The 23,628-nt window shown below is 39.6% G+C and overlaps 1 protein-coding gene across 1 annotated transcript in view; it reads left to right on the forward strand.

The window, feature by feature from the left end:
* The window catches only part of CFAP20DC (CFAP20 domain containing), a 230,109-nt gene that overhangs the window by 132,858 nt on the left and 73,623 nt on the right, over positions 1–23,628 (forward strand). Inside the window, exon 13 of the mRNA XM_036739445.1 lies at positions 22,851–23,054. Within this exon, the coding sequence (XP_036595340.1) occupies positions 22,851–23,054 (204 nt within the window). The remainder of the gene's footprint in view (positions 1–22,850; positions 23,055–23,628) is intronic.

Here is a 23,628-nt window from a genome sequence, read left to right on the forward strand (position 1 = left end):
CTCACACACCATCATGATGGCGGAGGGGAGCCCATGATGAAGGCCGAGGACACCACCGTTCATAACAGAGTGGGCACAGCCAGGGTCACTTCATTTCTTTGTTGACCAGGTCCTTCACTCAGCCATAAAGCTCATGAAATTAGACATAACATCTTATGTCTTATTGATCTGAGTAGAGGGTACCTAGCCCCACATGACCCAGTGCCAGCTGTCATTTCGGATCTTCTTCTCACTAGAAGCCACATACTATTGGCATTTTATACATAAAAATCTATTATACTTGGATGCCACATTTTCAGAGGGGACAGGGTGTTCTTATGGGAAAGACGGACAACCTATTGGAATTTTTTTTTTGTGGTTGCGTTCAAAGGAGTTCAAAAGATGTGGTGATGGCAGGGGGACCGTGGTGTTCTGAGAATACCTAAGGAGGGTGTCCTTTCCAAAGAGCCCATGAACTTGATTGACACACAGTACATTATTCTATAACTTTGTTGCCCAGTGATGGAGATGGATATGAGAGTTAAATGGGCCAAGGAAGGGATCCCCCCCAACTCAGCTCCATTCCTGATTGAGTTTTCAGACTTACAGAAAGTACTTGAGTACCGTGGCTGTCTCTACAATTGCTAGGTATTGGGTGCCTTCTAGTGCCAGGTCTAAAAGCCTACCTTGAGCCTAAGAAATCCCTTTTCCAAGGTTGTATAAACTCACACCGTTGGGAACAGATGCAAGGCACAAAATAAGGTGGAAGCTGTGTTGGTCAAAACCACTCACTGGACACCTGGGCTGTTGCTATAGCTGCTGATGGGTGTGCCCCATCACTCCAGTGCATCCTCTATTCAACCACCGAAGTGATTTTCCTAAAGCATAAGGCCAGTCCTGTCACCCCTACCCGGTAAACTCTAGTGGCTTCCCTTTGCCTTTAAGAGCAAATATCAAATTCTCTGTTTGGCATTCGAAGAGCCATACTCTTTGATCCACGGCAGCTGGCCTCCTGACTGTTCCATAAACAAGGCTTACCATCTCTCAGCTCTGATTATTTTCTCTGGCTTTCCCCCATGCCTGAAACGCTCTCCCTCCTTCACTCTGACCACTGACGGTCCCTGGCTTCCTTTAAATCCCACCTCCCACAGGAAGCCTTTCCTAACCCCTCTTCATTCCAGTGCCTCCCCTCTGTTAATATCTTCCCTTTATCGGGCACGTAGCTTGCTTTGCATACATTTGTTTGCACATTGTCTCTCCCATTAGATTGTAAGCTTCCTGAGGGCAGGGACTGATTGTCTTTTTGTGCCCCTACCATTTAGCACAGTGCCTGACACATTACAGTTATTCTTGAGCTGTGTCCAGCTCTTCATGACTCCCACTTGAGATTTTCTTGGCAAAGATACTGACTGGGATGATTTGAAATTTCCTTCTCCAGCTCATTTGGCAGATGAGGAAACCGAGGCAAACAGGGTGAAGTGACTTGCCCAAGGTCATACAACTAGTAAGTGTCCAGGGCCAGCCCTCTGTCTGCTGAGTCTCCTAGCTGCCCCATCTGACACATAGTAGGTGTTTAATAAATGTTGATTGCCTGACTGATAGAGGATGGCTCCTGATACCACAAAGAAAGGCTGGAGTTTGGGGTTGTCTGTGGTATGGAGGAGGAGGAGGAAAATGGATACATCTCAGAATGCATAATTGTTGCTCACTTTGTGGGGCTGTTTCTTTAGAAATGGTCTCTTAGGAGCTAGAAATCCTGACATGTCCCCAGCATAGCCAGATTTCTCCCAAAGGCTTACCCAGTTGTCCAAGGATTAGGGAATTTATTCTAGCTGTCACTCAGGCCAAAGTGTTCCATGTTTCTGCCACCCTCCTCCTTAGGCTCCTTTATCTCAATCTAAAAAATGTCATCTTATTTTATAGAACTAATGACTCTGCTTCAGTTTCTGTGTTGTGCCCTACCTGAGACTAGTGATGGGATAGGGGAAGTTGAGAAGGTAGGCAATGTGGGAAAATTAGGTGGCATTCTTGAAATGCTCTTAGATGGCACTAGTTTGAAGGCAAGTCATTAGTTGTCCAAGAAGCCTGAGCTGAAGTGGGATCACCAACAAGGAGGGATTGGAAGGAGAATTCTTGGCTAGGAATCCAAGGCACAAAAGAGTCAGTCTGATCCAATAGGATGGCTGTTGCCCAAACAGATTGTGAACAGAATCAGGGAGGTTGGATGGATTGCCTTGACTAGGTTGTAGTTCAAGCAATTTTAAAGATACTTACTGAGGCAAAGCACTATGCCTGGTGGACAGAGATAAATAGCAACAGTCCCTGTGCTCAGAGTGCATTCAGTCTAATAGGAATGAGATACATACTGAAGTAACTGTAATTCAGTTTAAAATAGAGTGAGTGTATCAGAGAGGTCCAAGTAGCATGAGAGTTTCAAGGAGGAAGGCAGAGAGACGGGATTACTTCTAGCTATGGGGAGGAGTTCAGGAGTCTTTCATGAAGTGCGTTAGTACCTGAACTCAGCCTTGGAAGGAAGCAAAGGATTTCAGCAGAAGGAGTAGTTAATTCCAAGTATTGGATGTTGCATGTGCAAATCCATAAAAGTAGGATGAGATTAAGAAAGAAGTATGTAAGGTACATGGAGGGAGTAATGTGAATAAGTCCTTTTCATTTTACTGTACACTGGCTACTCTATATATACCTTCCACTGTCCCTCAAGCCATGATTTCTCATGTCAATGGAAATTGGCCTTACTTAAGGCCTATTTGGAGAGAAGATAAATAATGGTATATAAGTGGCAAAGGAAAAAAGGCAAGAGGGGACAGAAAGGAAAATTAAACTTATTTCCTACACTCGATCTTTGAAAGGCAAAACTCCCCAAATCTCCATAGTAAAATTGTTCATAGGCAAGGCATTCAGAGGAAACAAAGATCCTAATGTCTGAACATTTGCTTATTGTTTCCTGGATAGTGATACCCAACCCAATTTTCAAATGCGTAGTAGGATATAACAGCAAATTTCTATCTTTGCATCTTTACCTAGATGTTTATCATTCTGCTGCCCCAGGAAAGCTATTGTCTTTATTATCATAGGTAGGTTAACAATTTTTACATTTTTTTCTAAATTTGAGTTTCAAATTCTCTCCCTCACCCCTCTTTTCTCCTTGAGAAAGCAAGCAATTTGCTATAGATGATCTGTGTGCAGTAATACAAAACATATTTCCATGTTGGTCATGTTATAAAAGAAAACAAGACAAAAGAAAAACCAAGAAAAATATAGTTTAAAAAAAAGTATGCTTTAATCTACATTCTGACTCAATCAGCTTTTTCTCTGTAGATAGGTAGTATTTTTCATCATGAGTTCTTTGGAATTTTCTTAGATCATTTTATTGATTCAGAGTAGCTAATATGTTGAACATCCCATACTTGGAATGAATTGTCCTCTCTACTACTCTTGCTGAAATCTTTTGCTTTTTTCTAAGGTTGCGTTCAGGTATTACATACTTCATGAAACACTCTTGAATTCCTCCGCACAGCTGATCCTCATACAGCATTGCTGTTAACTGTGTACATTGTTCTTCTGGTTCTGTTCAGTTCACTTTGCATCAATTCATATAAGTCTTCCCAGATTTTTCTGAAACCATCCTGCTCATTATTTCTTATAGCACAATAGTATTCCATCATAATCATATACTGTTGCTCAGCTATTCCCTAATTGATGGGCATCCCCTCAGTTTTCAATTCTTTGCTACCACAAAAAGAGCCACTATTAATATTTTTGTACGTAAAGGTCTTTTTCCTTTCTTTGCAATCTCTTTGGAATACAGACCTAATGGTGGTATTTCTAGGTAAAAGAATATGTAGTTTTATAGCCCTTTGGACATAGTTCCAAATTGCTCTCCGCAGTGGTTGGGTCAATTCACAACTCTACTAACTGCATTAATTCCCCTCTTTTCCCACATCCGCTCCAATATTTATCACTTTCCTTTTCAGTCATATTAGCCAATCTGATAGGTGTGAGATATTACCTCAGAGTTGTTTTAATTTGCATTTCTCTTAATCAATAATGATTCAGAGCATTTTTTTCATGTGACTATAGATAGCTTTGATTTCTTCTTCTGAAAACTGCCTGTTCATATCCTTTGACCGTTTATCAATTGGGAATGGCTTGTATTCTTAGAAATTTTGACTCAGTTCTCTGTATATTTGAGAAATAAGGCCTTTATCGGAGAAATTTGTAAAAAAAAAAAAATTCCAGTTTCTTGCTTTGGTTTCCTGCTTTGAATGTAATCAGAATTATCCATTTTACTTCTCATAATGCTCTCTATCTCTTCTTTGGTCATAAATTCTTCCAGTATCCATAGATCTGACACATAAACTATTCCATGTTCTCTTAATTTGCTTATGATATCACCCTTTATGTCTAAATCAAGTACCCATTTTGACCTTATCTTCATATACAGCATCTTCACATATAGTGTCTTTATATACAACAGTCTATACCTACTTTCAGTCAAAATGCATTCCAGTTTTCCCAGTAGTTTTTGTTAAATAGCGAGTTCTTGTCTCAAAAGCTTAGATTTTTGAGTTTATCAAACACAAGCTTACTGTGGTCATTTACTACTGGGTATTGTGAACCTAATCTATTCCACTGATTCACCCTTGTCTTTCTTAGCTAATACCAGATTGTTTTGATGATTATGACTTTGTAAGATCTGGTAAGACTAGGCTACCTTCTTTTACATTTTTTTTTCATTGATTCCCTTGATATTCTTGACTTTTTGTTCTTCCGGATGAATTTTGTTATTATTTTTCCTAGCTTAATAAAATACTTTTGGTAGTTTGATTGATGTGACCCTCAATAGAATTGTCATTTTTATTATATTGGCTCAACCTATCCATGAGCAACTAATGATCTGACTTTATTTGTGTGAGAAGTGTTTTGCAATTGTATTCATATAGTTCCTGGGTTTGTCTTGGCAGGTAAACTCCCAAATATTTTATGTGGTCTGCACTTGCTTTAAATGGAATTGCTCTTTCTATCTCTCCTACTGGACTTTGTTGGTAATATATACAAATGCTGAAGTTCTTAATTATTTTCACTAGTTTTTTATTTGGTTCTCAAGGATTGTCTAAGTATGTCATCTTTTAATATGCAAACAGTGATAATTTAGTTTTGTCACTGCCTATTCAAACTCCTTCAATTTCTTTTTCTTCTCTGATTGCTATAACTAGCATTTCTAGTACAATATTGAATAATGGTGGTGATAATGGGTATCCTTGCTTCACTTCTGCTCTTCTAAGGAAGGAGTCTAACCTATTGCCATTACAGGTAATGTTTGCTGATGGTTTTAGATAGCTACTATTTGTCATTTTGAGGAAAGTTCCATTTTTTCCTATACTTCCTAGTGTTTTTAATAAAAATGAGTGTTGTGTTTTGTCAAAAGTTTTTTCTTTGTCTGTTGAGATGATCATATGATTGTCGTTTTTGTTATTGATGTGTTCGGTTATGTTGACAGTGTTCTTAATATTGAGCTAGCTCTGCTTTCCTGCTATAAATCCCAACTGGTCATACTGTATGATCTTTGTGATATATTACTGTAATTTCCTAGGTAGTATATTATTTAAAATTTTGCTCTCATTATTCATTAGGGAAATCAGTCTATAGTTTTATTTATCTGTTTTTGCTCTTCTGTCATAGAAGGATTTTGGTAGGACTCCCTTGCCTATTTTTCCTTTTCTTAAAACTTTTAAAATTATTTTTAATATTTGTTTTTAAATCTTTTTAGCTTCTAATTCTCTCCCTCTCTCCATTCTCCCTTCTCTGAGATGGTAAGCAATTTGAAATAGATTATGCATATGCAATCATATGTAACATTTTTCTGTGTTAGTCATGCTGTAAAATAAAACTGAGACCCCCACCCCTCAAAAAAACACACACACACAAAAAGTGAAAAATATTGTTCTTTGATATGGATTCAGACTCCAGTACTTTCTCTGGAGGTGGATAGCAATTTTCATCGTGAGTCCTTTGAAATTTTCTTAGATCTCTGTATTCCTGAGAATAGCTAAGTACATTCACAGTTGATCATCATACGATATTGCTCTTACTGTATACAGTGTTCCCCTGGTTCTGCTCATTTCACTTTGCGTCAGTTCATGTAAATCCTTTTCTGAAAACATCTTGCTCTTTATTTCTTATAGCACAATAGTATTACAATCACATACTACAACTTGTTCAGCCATTCCCCAATTGATGGGCATCCCCTCAATTTCCAGTTCTTTGCTACCACAAAAAGTGCTGCTATAAATATTTCTGTACATGTGGGTCTTTTCCCATTTGTATGATCTCTTATCCCAACAGCCCTAAAAGTGGTATTGCTGGGTCAAAGGGTATGCACATAAAATAAGGTTATTTAAGCACTCTATTTCTTATTCTGATCTGAGAAATGTATATTTTTGTAAATATTCATCCATTTCACTTAGATTGTTAGATTTACTGGCATACAGTTGGCAAAATAGCTCCATCTTCCTCTCCATTATAAAAGTTCTTCCTTTCGTTCCTCTTTTGTGTGAGATAATTTTCCGCATTCTATCTCTCTCCTCTTCTTCCACTAGGTCCCTCTTTCTCACCCCTTAATTTTTTTAAATCATTCATAATAGTCAACTCATACTTGTAACTTCTATGTAGACTCCTTCTAACTGCCCTAATAATGAGAAAGTTCTTAGGAGTTACAGTGATCATCTTCCTCTGTAGGAATATAAACAGTTTAACCTTACTGAATCCCGTATGATTTCTCTTTTATCTTTGCCTCTTTATGCTTCTTATGAGTCATATATTTGGAAGTCAGATTTCCTATTCATCTCTGGTCTTTTCATCAGGCTGCTTAAAAGTCTCTATTTCATTAAATGCCTATTTTTTCTTCTGAAGGATTATACTTAGTTTTGCTGGGTAGATGATTCTTGGTTGTAATCCTAGCTCCTTTGCCTTCCAGAATATAATATTCCAAGACCTTTGGTCCTTTAAAGTGGAAGCTTGTCTTGTGCTGGAAAATTGTTTCATCCTGACCTTTTATTGATTCTGCCACTGCAGAATTTGATTTGAGGCCTTATTTTAAAGTTGTTTGGAAAGGAATTTGTGAGTTCAGATGAGTTCCTGCCTTTATTCCACCATCTTGGATCCATTTGATAAGTAGGGTTTTAAATAGTAATTAGACATTATTAGACGAACAGACATTTAATGTGGTTTAAGGTTTGGAGGTCACATCTCTCGTTATAATTGAGAAGATATTGAGAAATATAATTATTCCAACCCATTGATCTGCAGAACTGCCTTAGGATCATCGAGGGGGGAAGCGCTAAAATGGGTCCCTCAGTCTGTCTTGTGGCGTTTTCATGCCTGTGTCAGTGATGACTGCTCATTTCATTTTCCTTGTATGTTCAGATCACAGAAGTGAAGGTAGGAAGCATTTGGTGACATGGATGATTCTCTTCTAGATGTTTCTAGTATCCCTCAGAGGTGGTGAATGTGGGATGCACTGAGAGACTCTATGCAGAGAGTGTATGTCCAGTGAGCACATCTCAGGGCCTTTATTTTTCCTCTTGTTTTAAGCTATTTGGTTATTTCCTATTGCTGATAGTTAATTTAAAAAAACCAAACCATTATTTCTAAAGCAACCATGCTATTATAAAAAGCACATGATTCATAAAAATTACAAATTGCAAACTGGCTTAAGGGCTTGTACGTGATAACTTGTCCACCACAAGTTTCTGCTAAAAAATGTTTTCACTTTGTTCCTCATATTTTAGGATAACCAGAGTCTATTCATCCATGATACACCAGACCCTACAGCTAGCCTCAGCATGTCAGGGTTATGTGAATTAACGTTTTCATCAGAGCTGCTATTAGAAAAGATTCTGGGAAAGGCTGGAAGCAGGACATACAAAGGATATGTAAAAAGTGCCTGTGTGGAAGCAGCAGCATCTGAACCCCAAAACAGTGTTCAGAAGAGTATAGGGCCTATTCCATGCCTCTCTCCCACTCTAAGAAGGCCTGACTTGTCTAAGGAAACTCCAGGCACCATCACAAAACCAAAGGACCTCCCAGTTTGCCACCAAGTAACAGCATCAATAAACAAAACTTCTCTAAAAAAAATCCTGGTGGAAAATGCAGGACTGATCACTGACATACCTGTGATTCCCCTTTGGTTTACCTGTGTTACTGTTTCCTTCCCCACACTTTTCACAGGGCCTTTTGTCCATCACTACAAGAATCAGTATCTGTATTGTTCTCTGTTCTTTTGCATTCTAAGGCAAGAACAGTGACATTGTAACAGTTAAAAAATAAGGTAGACTGAGGCACCGAATTCCAAGCACAATCAATTTATTAGTACAGCCCAGATTTACCAATAAACAGAATCTCAGATTTCCCCAGCTAAGCTAAGACGGGGAATGGCTGCCCTTTTTATAGTTTTAGGGGATAGCAGAACAAAGAACATGACTTCTTAGGCATAGAACAAGTTATGGTTGGTTAGAAGTCAAGAGTGAGGGGCTTCCAGAAACACCCCCCCCTTCCCTCCTGTGACTAAGAAATGTCCATTGTTTGAGGCCAGCTGTGAGGTTAGAGATAGTGGACCAGACTTCTTTGGCTAACAAACCAGATATCCTTCAAGGATAACAGATTTCCTTGACACAAGAATAGAACATTAATTAACAAGAGAATTGGATTTCTAAACTTAACTCCTTATAGACCAACTGAATTTCTGAGCTAAGTTCAAAGACAAAGAATCATAACTTAGGCAGTTACAGGACAAAATCAATTAATCATAAATAGGATCAATTAAAAAAGACAAAATCAATCTGATTGTTTCAACATAAAACGTGGGTTTCATATCCCAAAATTAATATAATTCCTTGTATTTTGTTAAGCAAGTTAATTTCATCATGTAAGATTCTCCACAACGGCAGTACTCATTGCCTGTGAGTTATAAATGCAGACCTTCTTGAAAGGTGAAACCCTGCAAAGTGAAAGTGATAGACTTTCAATAACAATCTGCATTTAGGCCATAAAAACATCATTAGTCAGGGCCTCTGATAGTCTCTTTATAGCATTCCAGGAAAAGAAAGGAACTACGACTGAAATTTTGCAGGAAGCCTGTGTCACAGCCTGAATCCCAAGGCTAGTTTGGCAGCTGTGTGCATGCCCATTAAATTGATTTTTTTCTCATGTATTCTCCCCATGCTTCCTCTTGTTACAGTAATCCTGAGAATAGCCAACATTAGTACCTACTGTGCGCCAGGCACTATGCTAAGCACTTTTTACAAATAGGATCTCATTTGATGCTCACAACTACCCTGGAAGGTAGAGATTCTTCTCATCCCCATTGGACAGATGAAGATCCTGAGGCAGACGGGGGTGAAGTAAGTGCTTGCTCAGGGTTCTCCAGCTAATGCGTGTCTGAGGCTGTATTCGAACACAAGTCCTGCTGCCTCCAGATCCCTGTGGCAGCCCCTTGCCACCCCTAGGCTTCCACTTCTTGATCGCAGCTCACCTCACACTCATGCTTACAGAGAAAGAAAATTAAAACTAACAGTGCACTGAAGCTTTAGGGAAAGCTGGCGCCTGAGTTTCCCGCAGGTCTGTGCATTTTCCCTTACGCTCCTTTTCTAATGGTGAGCCAGCCCAGGGGGTAAAGCACCGTGTTTGCTGACATGCATAGCGGACCATGCTGAGGGCTGGGGCTCACATCAGAGTTGGAGATCCCCTTCCCACCTGCCTCACCAGATAATGTGCATATCCCAGCCCCCAGATAATCTGACTGTGGGCAGCAGGGGAGGGAGTGGGGGTGCAGAAACAGCCTTGTACCCAGAAACCTCCCAGCAGGGCGTCCTGGGTTTGAATGCCATTTCCATTGTTCAGTTACCAACAGGGAGACCCTAGGCAAGTTTCCTTATCTACACAATGCAGAGGATCCCACCTGTGTTCTTCCTCTTCCCTCTGTCCCCCATAAGTTGCTACATCTGTGCGAATGGTTAGAAGTCACACTAAGGACACCGTTCCTTAAGGCCTCGAGCTGTATCTGCACAGATGGTGGAGAGTTTCCTCAGTGGGAGTTCCCAGCCCCAGTGAAACCGTAGGCCTCATCCAAAAAAAAAAAACACTGGTGTCAGTCCAACACCAGCTGGAGAGACTGGATGCATGTCAAAGGAGCACAAGGCTTAGAGGCGAGAGGGACCTCAACTGTCCTGAAGGCCAACCCACTCATCTTCATATGAAAGACAGAAATTGAGTCCCCAGGTCCACTGCCCAGGATCCTATGTAACACATAGCAGGACGATCTTGTGAGCTCAGGGCCATCCCTTCCAAACCCACACCTAGCATTCTTTTCTGCTGTCATAGCATTCTTGGATTATGGCTCCAAATTTCAAACCCTAACTCACTCTGACCCTACAACCTTCCTCCCTGAACTCCCAGCAAAGAATTAAAACAGAATTTTAAACCCTCCAACCAGTCCTAGAGGACTCTCACTTTGTCATTAAGCTTTGCAAACCTCTTTTGTGTACAAAAATAGAATCTATTATTTCTTCTGGGTCTAGAGGTCCCTTTGATATAGAAGATGCTTTGACATGTCTTTTGTTAGATGGAATCTAGTCTGTCACCTGTAGGTAAGGATGGCTTGAGCTCCCACTCGGGCAGAGAACCTAGAGCCTGGGGGCCCTGGAAACCAGAAGGAGGCCAAGGGAGTAATGGGCAGAAGCCCTACCTTTGCCCTAAAGAAAAGTATTCAAAAAAGGCAGCAATAGGTTCTAGATTGCTATCCTTATAAAAAGCAAATGACAATAGAGAATTATAGGTGAGTGTCTCTTCTCATTCAGAATCTATGACCAAGAGAAACTGAAGGGAGTGGCCTTATGACACAGGAAATGTCCTGTCTAAAGTTTCTATGGTGACGTTGAGCAGAAAACTTGCCTCTCCTGATGGCGTGATAGAAAGCACAAGTAAGCCTAAAGCAACTCTTAATGGAAGGTATTTGATGACCACTTAGTAAACTTCTTACTTGGAATATTTGATTCATATCTTAACAGAGTGCTTTATTATTAACTTCAAATAGTTTTAATTAAGAAGGAAGTAGAACCCTCTAGGTAATGTTGCCACCATGCAGATAGCTGGTAATTAAACTTTTCCGCACGTATAACTATGTTCAAACAATTTTGAATGAATCATTCGAATGTTGTAAAATGCAAATGTCATTATGTGCATCTTGAAGATTTCAAGAAAAGATTTCTGAAATTGCATTTGTCAGTTCAACAAGATCGAGCTTAATATATGATTATAAGAGGATGTTCAGATGAGAAAAAAAGCTAGAAAAAAAATACAACTCAGCCAGGTGGCTCACTTAGAGAAAAAACAAATCTTTTTTGACAAAAAAAATTGTTTTATGAAAAATTAGTTGTATTTTACTCCATTTTTTTATTTCTGTTTGTGGGAATTTCAGTTGAATTATAATAGAGTGTTTAGTGATGTTGTCTTGTGTGCCCTATTTCTGATGCAACCAACTCCTTTAAACCATGAGTTATGAGAATGTAGGAGAGATAGATCAGTAACCTCCATCTGCTTATTAGACTCATTATCAGTTCAGCAAATTTCTTTTCCTTAAAGTGTTTATTAATATATATTTGGGTTTTTATCACCTTAATTTTCAGTTATATCCCTTCCACCTCCATACCCCTCCCAAAAGGGCCATCTTCCCTTGTAATGGTAGATGCCGTGTAGAATGGTGAATTTTCATAGTTGTATCCAAAAGCGATTGAGTGTTTCCCATATCTGTAAAATACGTTATCCCAAAAAAGTGCTTGAGAGGAAATAAAATAGGTTTGTAAAATGGGTTTGGGAATTTTTTTCCCATTATATGTTTTTCTAAGGGTAATTGTGGGAAAGGAATCAGGGTCTCTTAATATGGTGGGTCTCTGAATTTTTTCTCTTCTTGCACTGAAAGATCCCATCACTCAAGTGGCCATGTAGAGAAAAAGATGCTGGCGAAATTAGTGAAGAAGCTTCAAAGTTTATTAACTGAAATTAAATGGAAAAGAAAAACCTGATTTTCAGCAGTATGAATAAGTAGCATGCATAATACAGCTTGAGATTAGAAAAACTATACTGTTTGTTTTTTAATGCAAAAATACTGAGATTTTACTTGTGTCTTAGGTCTTTAGTTCATCATCTTTCCCATTTGAGCATCTGACTAACCTTTCTTTAAGTAAGTTGTTGTGGTCAGTCTGCAAGTCTTGAACTACTCTTCCCTGTGTGGGCTCTAAGATCATAAGATTGTAATTTCTAAGTAGAAATGGACCCTAGAGTATGTCTAGTCCAATTGCAAAAAAGTTAAGTGATTTTTTCCAGGGTCACCCCTGGGATTTGAACCCAGATCCCAGCACATAGTAAGCACTTTACAAATGCTTGTTTCTTCTTTTCCTACCCCCTTCCCTCCCTTTCTCCCTTCTTTCTTTCTTCCCTTCTATTTTAAATGAATTAACAAATAGTTTTAAATGTTACGTTTTACAAACAGTAAATATTAATAGTTATAGTAATAGATATGACAAAAGCTCTTTGGACTTCTGAAGAATTTTTAAGAGTATAAATGGGCCCTGAGACCCAAAGTGAGAACCACTATCTTAAATTATATTTAGAATATTTTCATGATTGGGCCAAGTTGTCTGTATCAAATTAGACATTATTCTACCACTTGGTAACTCTGTAACTGAGCTTCAGAGATTGACTCCTTTGCTGTATTAGTCAATCAACATTTATTAAAGGTGTGTTATAGTCCAGGCCATGGGCTAGGTATAGGTTTACAAGTATTTACAAATGAAACAGTATCTGCTACCAAGGAGCTTATATTTAACTGAACAGACAGCAAGTATACAGCACAAATATAAAGTTAATAAATACCAGTATATAGAAAGTAGTTAAATATAAAGGGAATCTGAAGCCAAGGGGTAGGGGAGGAGGGATTAGTAATTCAAGGCACCAGGAAAGGCTTCATTGAAAAGATGATGTTGCAAGTGGACCATTGGTCAACCCAGCCTCTCCTGCTTTCTCCCCACCAAATTTCTGAGCATATATACTTACCTATTTATATGTTACATCCCCCAGTCATTGAACGTAAGCACCTTGAAGGCAAGAATTATTTTTTGTTGGATCTCTGTAGTGCCCTCTCCCTGCTGATTATTTCCAGTACTGCCTGTCTAAATCTTGCTTGTACATAGTTGTTTCTTTCTTGTCTCCCCCATTAGTCTATGAACTTCTTGAGGGCAGGGGCTATTTTTTGCCTTTCTTTGTGTCCCCAGTGCCTGGACCAAAACAAGCTCTTAGTAAATGCTTATTGGGTTGGACTAGATTAGATTTGGAGGTAAACTTTGGTTCCCCTTCATCATCAGTGAAGATATTTGCTTTTTCTTAGAATTAGTCTGCATATCGATTGGGACAAAACTCTCAGTATTCTTTCTTCTTGAGATTGATGCCCTGCTGACTGCCCGGTGGCCCATCTCCCTCATTTGTATGTAGGCACAAACCAAAAGACTATTTTCTCAGTAGAAACTGTACAAAGACCAGATTATGTCTGAGGGCTTTTTTCATGCTGACAGTCAAGAATTCAGAAGAGAATCCAGAGGGTGAAATGGTTATAACATATTTAGAAGCAGTGAAAGCACTTTGTGTTTATGTGTATGAGCATGGTTGGGTTTGGAGCCCACTGTCTAGTGGGTGATCTGACATCACATCCTGTAAAGCCGATCTAATAGATATGACACAAGAAAAAGGCATGTGCGTTCACAGGTGTTCCCAAACACGCTCGTGGGCCGCCCCCCGCCTCCCCACATACACACACATACAATTTTCCAAGAAGGTAATAGAACCTTGGAGCAGTGAGATGGCTCAGTGGATAGAGTGCTAGGCCTGGAGCCAGGAAGACCTGAGTTCGGATCCAGCTTCAGACGCTCACTAGCTGTGTGATACTGGGCAAGTCATGTATCTTTGCCAGGAAAACTTCACACTGGCGTCGTGAAGAGCCAGACCCAACTGACTGATAGAACCTTATAATTTGAAGCATGCACAGTATTGTTGTTGGCTAGCTTACTAGCTTTGAGAAATTTATCTTTTCTTATGATGCCTTGATTTTTCTGACTTAGAGTAGAAACAAATGATGTTTTGCTATTTATACATCTTAGTGTGTTTGCTAAGCAAGTAATATTTGCAAAGCACCTTGAAATCCATGACTAAGAAAGATGTCATCCTTGTGTAAAGTTAGAAAGCATTAACAAAATGGCATTTATCAGGTAACAGTGCAACTGATTCTAGAGTTTACATAAATTGTTCTTTGAGTGAGTGTTTATTAACAGTTGACCTGGTGTAGTCAGAGGTGCTCTGGACTTAAGTCAGAAGACCTTAATTCAAATATCACCTCCTGTACTGGTCATGTGACCACGAGCAGGTCATTCATCTAGCTGTGCCCCAGTAACCTCATCTGCAAAATGGGCATAATAATGTTGGCTCTGCCACCTTAGGGGTTGTAGGTGGCAAGTGTTCTGTGATCCTTAGGAGCCGTGCAGATGTGAGCTACGAAGCCCTGGCTGTGTAAGTCCCTGTGCTCAGCATCATGGGTCTATAGTGAAGAGGACAGGATATTCTCACTCTAGTTAGAGTCTAGCTCTTGAGTATATCTGTCATCTCAATGAAACCATTCCTGCCATCGGTACAGATTTCAGCCCAGGAAGGGCTGTCTTGCTGTCTGTTTGCCCAGAGATTCTGTGCTAAGGAACCTTGAATTGGCTTGAAGCCTTCCTCTAGGTCAATATTTCTCTTAAGTTTTGAGTCTCATGACCCTGTTACACACTAAATTATTGAGGACCACAAAGAGGTAGGTTATAGCCATGTACATTTACTGTATATGAATGTTAGAATCTTATTATTATCATAAAAATAATTTTGACTTCATGGATCCTTTGAAAGGGTCTTGGAGACCCCGAAAGGTTCTGGAACTATACTTTGAAAACTGTTGCTTAAGGTTCTTAACCTAGAGGCATTAATCTGGGATCCTTAACTTAGCTTTTAGGTCTGTGTACTTGTATGGGAGGGGGGGAAGACATGTCAGTATTTTCACTAAACTCTCAGTGAATGTTGGCATTTTCTTCAATTAAAAATGATTTTTAAAACCCTAGATTCTAAAAATAGTTTGGTCTCAGTCCTTGGTCTCAGTAGCCTGCCAGAAGGGGCCATGATATCAAAAGGCTGAGGTCCCCTAGTCTGTCTTTTCACATGGTATAAGCACCAGGACAGCACTTGGGCATCCCCTCCTCTTCCTGCCACCTATTTCCTCGATGATCCCCCTTATTCTTTTGTTCTTTATCCATCCATCAACAGCAAGGCACTGAGTTGGACAGCAGCAATAAAGACAGAAACAAAGTAGTCCCTGCCTTTAACATGGAGCATCAGGAACGTGCTGAACCTTGCTCTGCCCACCCTGTATCCTGCCATTGCCCCTGGTGTTACCTGAAACTTGGGATTTGTTCTCAAGATTTGTGACTAGATGGAATGACCAGGAGAACCTTTGTGTTGAAAAGATGGGGTTTTATATCCAGGAGCAGCTTGAGATCCCTGAAAGCCCTGTTCTTTTTCATTTCACAAAGTCAGTGCACATTCAGGTGACTTTTCAAACCTGGGCCACTTTGTTCTTTAGTGCCTCTTCCCAGACACAGGCACATGCAAGCATACATACACACACACACACGCATGCACGCACACACTATTATTCACAAACAGAAACTTGTGGAAGATCTCGCCCCCATAGGGACTCCCATCTTCCATTTACACCTGGAGCAGGACATCTCGCATTATGGTGGTAAACACCATTGGCCAGCATGTTTCCCTATTTCATGCTCTGCTTCAAATTAAACCTGAACTATAGAAATACTCTGATTTCAGCAGGAAGGTACCAAAGAATTGAAGATTCACAAATTACTCTTTCAGTGTAACTTAAAATGAAATGTTTAAATCAATACTTTTTTAAGGAAATTAATTCTAAACCCTGATAACAAGCTGAATTTCAGTCATAGCAAAATATGACTAATGTGTTTCTGCTTAGGTCATAGATTGTATGTTATTTTCTTTTTTAAAAAAATTGTTTTTGTTTTTTGGAGGGGGGAAGGCAGGGCAGTTGGGATTGAGACTTGCCCAAGGTCACACAGCTAGTAAGTATGTCAGGTGTCTGAGGTCAAATTTGAACTCAGGTCCTCCTGACTCCAGGGCCGGTGCTCTACTTACTGCACCACCTTGCTGCTCCTGATTGTGTATTATTTTCATAAAATACCTTAGTATGTCAAGGCTTTCTGATTTGTAGAACAGTGATAATAGCTGCAGCTGCCTATGACTTGGTAACTAAGGCTTAATTGCCTGTAACTTAAAGAAGTTTGCTAATTTGCCAGTGGTCACAGGCCTAGTACAGGGAGAGGCAGTATTCTAACCCAGTTTATCCTGAATCCACATTCAGTGCTCTATCCTCAATGCTACACCACATCTCTCTTCTACAAAACTCCAGCCACTGTGATTCAGGGTCCTTCCCTCTGATGATGATCTCCAGCTTGGTTTTAGATGCTGTTTACCTTGAGCTCCTTGAGAGCAGCGAACTGGCTTTTGCCATTGGTGGTATCTCTCTCACTTAGCACAGTAAAACAGTCAATTACTAAATGTTTGCTAAATGACAGACTGAATAAAATAGTAGATGTGATCTTAGAAAAGACATTTCAAGATACTTAGGAGATATTGCACTGTTACTTATAAAAATCTCCCTGGAACGTTGACCTTGTTGCTTTGAAAAGGTGAACAAATGTGGATGGTGTAGAATTTTTGAAGGTTACTTACTTTAGGAATATGTAGTGGTAACTACCAAAGACAGAATTGGGTATAAGTGTGCTTAAGGCTAGCTGAATGATACTGACCGAGCATATGTCCTTAGTTCTTTCAAATGGGCTGCCTCCTAATTGATGCTACAGGCTAGAACATTCTTTATATTTAGCAAAACTCTTAGCCCAGCACTATGGTTTCATCTTCCATTGGTTCTGCAGTTTTTAATCACCTATTTTACACACTTAGAACTCAGGCTAAAAAGTACAAGATATTTTCAATTGAATTGTGATTGCTTATTTGTTATTACCCTCCAATCTCTATATGTAGCTACTGTTTTACTTTTTATTCTTATCATTGGTGGATTTTATTCTCCAATGAGCCAATCACCAAATTACTTTGTAGGAGTAAATTGCTTATCTGTGTGAATTAAGTGAACTTTTTCAGAGCCTCATTTGGTAAATGAAAAGTATTTTACTAAAAGTAGTTTAGTACCCTGACGAGACTGATTTTGTATTATTATTATTAACAAATTTGGGGGTTAAACAAGTTTAGTTTACATTAAGAAAAACAGTATATAAGACCTAAAATTATTTCAAAATGGCAAGGGAAATTTGAAATACTTTGGGTAAATGCATATCTGTGTCTTTTTCTACTGTTATATTTGTGTTTAAAAAACTTGACAGATTGCTCTGTGCACATAAAAAATCAATAGAGGTGAACTTCTGGATCACACAAGCAGAAAGATGGAGGGCTAAAAGTTTTCCCTGATTTCCACAATCTCTCAGACCTCTCCAAACAGAAATTATGCACCAAAGATAAAGCAACTTAAGCTACATAGTCTAGGTCACCCAGAATCCAAAAGAAGATTTAAAAAAAAACCCAGTAACCAAAGCTGACAAACTGATGCTCACTGACCCTGAGCTCACGTAGTACCCTTTCCCCACCTCCCACGCTACCAGCAACAAAGCTACAGTAACAGACCCAAGGACGAGATACAAACTTAGAACAAAACCCACATCTGTACCACGTCCCCTGCTCCCTCTTCCCAGTATTGCAGAGACCCCAACTTCCAATGCAGAAATTTGCCCTATGACAGGCAGCCAGCGTAGACATAGCCCTTCAAGAGCAAAGCCTGCCAGGGGCCACAACCCCATAGCACAAATACTGTAAAGCTCTGAACTGCCAGTGCTGAGCCAAAGAACTAATGAACAGAGAAAGTGGGGCAGGTTACCAGGGCAGAATACTGTGATGTGGGGAGGCTGTGCAGCGTTCCACCATGCCTGAGGGAAGAGCACAGCATCCAGCTGGGGCCAGTTCTGACCACCCAGAAATCAACCAGGGCAGAGACCTAGGCTGATGAACTTTAAATTGCCCAGCATAGGAGTAGTCTGAGACACTGAGATCCAGCCCCCAAGGAAACCATAGTTAGAGAGAAGGCAGAAAGTGAGCAAGAGGGGGAAATGGAGGGGGGAGGGGGCAGGTACAGGAGAGAGACAGACTGAAATCACCAAAGGTTTAAGGAAGAAGAAAATTCAAAGATTTTGAATGTAAGCAGATAAATCAACAGGGAAAATAGTAACAACAGAAAGAAATACGGCCTTCCGATCTAGCAAACGAGTTCGAGCATCTGCGAATAATTATTGAAAAACAAAGGAAAATGAGCCAGCTCTCAATAAGACAGAGGACACTCTGGAATGCGAGAAGAGCATGGAACCACAGCATCCTGTTCCTGAGTGGTTCAAAAGAGAAATCACAATCATGACAGTAGAATTTATGTCCTGCACAGCAAAGAATGTGGGAAGAATAGAAAAACTGAAGTTGGCAATAGCAAGCCTTACCAAGGAAACAAAAGAGGAAACAATAGATTTGGAATACAAATACACAGACGTGAAGGATGGTCTAGAAGCAAAAAAACAATAACATTAAAAGAAAATATGCTAACTATGCAAGCAAAACACACTGATCTCTGAAACAGGATGCATAGAGACAACCTGAAGATTGTAGGTGTCTTGAAAGAATACACCTTGTAAGAAACAATAGAAAACAATTCCCCAGAACTTCTAAAAATAGAAAAAGAAACACCAGTTGAAAGAATTCACTGATAGCCTCTGGAAAACAAATAAAAACAGGGCTGCAAACTCCAAGACATATAGTGGTTAAATTTAACAATTTAATTTTAGTAACAAGTTCTGCATGTGATCAGGAGAAAAACCTTCAAATAGAAATGAAAGAAAATTCAAATAACATAAAGACTATTCTGCTGCCACTATAAGACATAGGAGAGAATGGAATAATGTGGTCCAAAGAGCAGTGGAGTTCAAGATGCTGTCCATGGTAACCAGTCCTGCAAATCCGAAGTTAACAATACATGAAGAAAAGATAGACATTCATAATAAAGAGGTGTATGAAATACTTTTTCAAAAGAAAACCAGAACTGAAGAGATTTTTTTGCTTTTCAAATACTGCAAACAGCTGAAAGGCAAGAATGAATAAGTGCAGCAGGTAAGGACAGCAATAGCAACGGAGTGCCAGCTACGAGGCCAGTGAGACGTCTTTATAAATGTACACAAGATGGCAGATGAAGGCAGAAATCTAGTGGACGCAGTGAAGAAGTAGATGGGGCATTATAGCCAGAACTTAGTGACATGACACCCTGACTACAAGCAAATCAGTGTTTTCTTTTGTTTTCAATGGGACTATATTACAACAGGGGAAAGAACATGAAAGAGCTGGGGAGAAGAGGAAAAGATGACTATGTGCTGAGGTCAGATCAAAAGCTAGTAACAAGGAGGTGACTCTTATGGTCTCAGAAAGAGAGGAGTCTACAAGGGGGAGTGCGGAAAGGATTGAAAAGGGAAGGAAAGGAAGAAGGCCTTACTTTATTGGTGGGATGGAGAGGGGCGATGTTCTACTGATAAATGTTTCAGTGGATGAAGACAGATGGTCTATGAAAGGTGATGGGGCCTTACTCTGATTGTGTCTTAGGGGATTTCGTGTTTGAAAAGTCTGTTTATCCTGTGTCAGGAAGGAGGTTAGTTAGAAGCCCTAAAAGCAGCTAGACCCAGGGAGGAGAAATTCTGAGGCAAATGGGAAAAGAAAGGTAACTAGTGATATGGGAGAGTATAGACCGGTGACAGGCTGCATAGTCAGAGATTGGGGATGGGGTAGTATGAGATAGTATCCTCTCTGACACTTTCAATAATTGGCATTGTTCTGGGAGTAAGGTTGATCCCAGGGTAAGTTCTACAAGACCATGTCAGAAACTGCCTAGCAAGGAGATCCTAGAATGGATACCTTGGAAGCTTTGTTTGGATAAGAAATACGGAGAAAAGAAGGAGATCAAGCAAGTATAGGGGATATGAGCCAGAGAAGGAGGATCTGGAGCCCACAGAATGCTTAATGAAAAGAGTAAGCTTAAAAACTATTGTACAAGACTAGTTGGAAGAGAAGAGGAAGGGAGAATCTAGTTGTCTAATTGAGAGGGGAAAATGAGGAATTATTAAAATAGATAATAGCATGAAAGTAAAGAGGGAAGTAATAAGCAAAAACCCAAAGGGAAAAGGGTAACACAAGAGAGGAGATGTGAGGGGAAAGAACTAGTGGCAACAGAGCCACCTTAAAAAAAAAGGTTAAGGTAAAGTAACTAAAGGAAGAAATAAACCTGTGTTTACAGCATAAGAGGAAAAATGTTTATATGTGTGTGTTTATGTATATATAAAATACTTTTTACATATATATGTATATATCTTGGGAAAAGACCAACATTAGAGATAGATGGAGGAAAATATAAATTTAACTCTCTTGCAAATGGATTAAACAATACAATAATATGGAAAAGAGTGACAGATTGTATAAGAAAACAAAACCCTACAATCTGTTGCTTACAGGAAACACATTTCAAAACAAATACACAAAACTAAGGGGATGGGAAAAATTTTACTATTTATCAAATTAATCCCAAAAAGTGGGATTTGCACTCATGCTACCTGACAAACCAGAAATGTTCACAAAAAAAAATTTTAAAGATAACAAGGAAACTATATTATGCTAAAAGGAACCATAGGGAAAGAGACCTTGGAGGTCATCGAGTTCATCCCATATGTTTTAAAGATGAGGAAACTGAGGCTTAGGAGAAATGACTTGCCCAAAGTCATAAATGTAGTTAATTTACAGGGCTGAGATTTGAACTCATGGCCTCTGACTCCAAGTCCTGACTCACTGTGCCACATACCATGCAGCTTCTGGGAAGGCTAGCAGTTCTGACATAGTCATCTTCCATGTGGACCAAAGAAAGTTACACTTCTGGCCTGCATAGTGAGAAGAATGCATCTTAGTGAATTTCTTCTGGAAAAAGAGACTTTTATCCTACTGCTAAAAAGTGAAGTTTCTCATGTACATACAATGTATATTCTCACATACATATGTGTGTATATGTGCATATGTATGTATCGAGATATTAATAATGATGTTTTGCTATGAAAAATACGTTAGCCTACTTAGTGGAAAGATGGCAGAATTGAGAATCAGAAGATTTGGATTCCAGTCCCATCTCTGTCACTTTACAACCTGTGTAACTTTGGACAAGTCACATGACCTCTCTGAGCCTCATTAGTAAAATGATAGGGTAGGACAATTAGCCTCTTGGTGCTGTGGGACCTCCAAGCCTTTTCTGGAACATTATCTTTTTATTTTTAACATCTCAGTAATTCAGGTAAGAAGTAAAACCAACTTGTCTATCTTACAGCATACCACTAGGAAGCAAGTACCCATCACATGGTAGAAATTAAAGCATATTTTTGTCAAAGTGTGGGCAGTATTCTTTACCAGCCATACAAGCAAAATTTTGGAGGTCCTTTAAAATTCAATTCCATGTAAGCCATATTTGTCTATAATACTGTGCGGTATATACTACAAAAAATAGCCACAGAAAAACTGGGCATTCTGCTACCAATTGTTATTTGAACCAAGAAAAAGGCAAGGAATATACACTTCATTTAAATTAAAAGCCTGTATCAGTTCCTTATGTTAAGAACTATAGTTCTTAGTACTATAGCATAGTAGAGTACAGTAGAGTGTAGTATTAGAATACACCATTAAAGTATAGGATGGTATCAAAATATAGTATAATTAGTATAATGTATAAAAATATGGTATGAAAGTACAGTGTAATGTAGTTTGGTAAAGTGTAGCACAGTGTGGTAAAGTATGGCATGGCATGGCATGATATGGGTCTTTGTTGCCACAGATCTGTCTGGAGTCCGGGTCTTAGAAATTCCTACCGTTGTCTCTTGCCCTTTTGACAGCATGGCCCCAGGGACCGTCCGTAAGAGGGGCTGGCTTTAATCACCATTCAGTACAGCAGCATGCTTACCAGCAGGCAGGCCTCCTTTTAGCCCCCCAGTCTTTCACCTCAAGATCTCAGTTTCACTATAAAATGACTCTCTCATCCTACATCTGTGCCATTGGTACTACATGACATGACACAACAGTCCCCCATCCCCATCACATACTATCATGTTAATGCCAAATGCTTTCTGAATGCTTCTCAGCATCATTCATGCTCTGTCTTAGCCTGGTATGATTTGATTGTCCTTGCTCCAGCCTTTTTTTTTCCCCAAGCACAACTGTACATTTTCACACATTCCTCATTCACACTGCCCCTTTCACAATTTTTATATTTCTGTATGTAGGAAACTTCTGAGATGGGCTTGTATTCTCCACAGAAAAAGAAAAGTGGTATTCAGTAGTTTTTGTTTGAAGAAATGATGATAATAATTTATTTTTATTGAATTTTTTCAGACTTACAAGTACTTCATGTACATTATTTCACATGTTCTGATTTGAGCCGTTTGTTGGCAATTAATTTAATTTGAAACCAAGCCACATTATATTTTCTATTTTCTTAATTTCTCCTTCTCCCTCTCTCTTTCTCTCTTTTGTTTTTTTTTTTTGTTTGTTTGTTTTTTGCTAAGGAATATGACTGGACAAACTACCAACCAAGCCAAATGAGTGAATCTGAGCTGCAGATGCTGGCCAGCATGAGAAGACAACAGATCGAAGAGCTGGAAGATGTCGGGGCCTCTCATGGTCTGAGTGCATCTCAGGTTGACAATTGTAACGTCAGCATCAGTAGCAGCAGTGATGATACCACTACCTGGAACTCATGCCTGCCCCCGGTGAGTCAAAATGTTCTTTCTCCATCTTTGTTCTGCAGTGGCCTAACTCAGAAAATCGGAGGCAAAAGAGGGGATGTTTACCAGCTGGGTCCGTGTTTTTCACTGTCTCATTCACGATCATTTCTTAATTGTTCGAAGGTATGTAGGATCTACTTAATTCAGCAAGCTTTTATTAAGTGCAGACTGGAGACATAATACAAGAAGGAACAATCCCCGCCCTCAGAGCGCTTATATCCTATGCAAGGAAACAGTTGTTACACAATTAAACAAATACAAGATGTATACAAGGGAATTCAGTGATGGGAAGAGATTTCTTCCACTTGGGAGGCATCAAGAAGGGCCTCCTGTAGGAAGTGCCATTTGAGCTGAGGTTTGGAGAGACGTGGTCTGATTCTAAGAGGCAGAGATGAGGAGGGAGAGCAGCAGGGCAAGGGCCGGAGCACAGTGAATGGGGAGCAGGAGGTAGGCAAGGCTGGTGGCTGTACCAAAGGGTGTGTGAGAGGAGATAACTTGAATCAGCCCAGAAAACTGACTTTGCTTTCTCAAGGAGGAGGGTGGGGCAGGAGGGTGAGAA

The sequence above is a fragment of the Trichosurus vulpecula genome, chromosome 9 (genome assembly GCF_011100635.1).
Source record: "Trichosurus vulpecula isolate mTriVul1 chromosome 9, mTriVul1.pri, whole genome shotgun sequence".
In the NCBI taxonomy this organism is placed as follows: Eukaryota; Metazoa; Chordata; class Mammalia; order Diprotodontia; family Phalangeridae; genus Trichosurus; species Trichosurus vulpecula.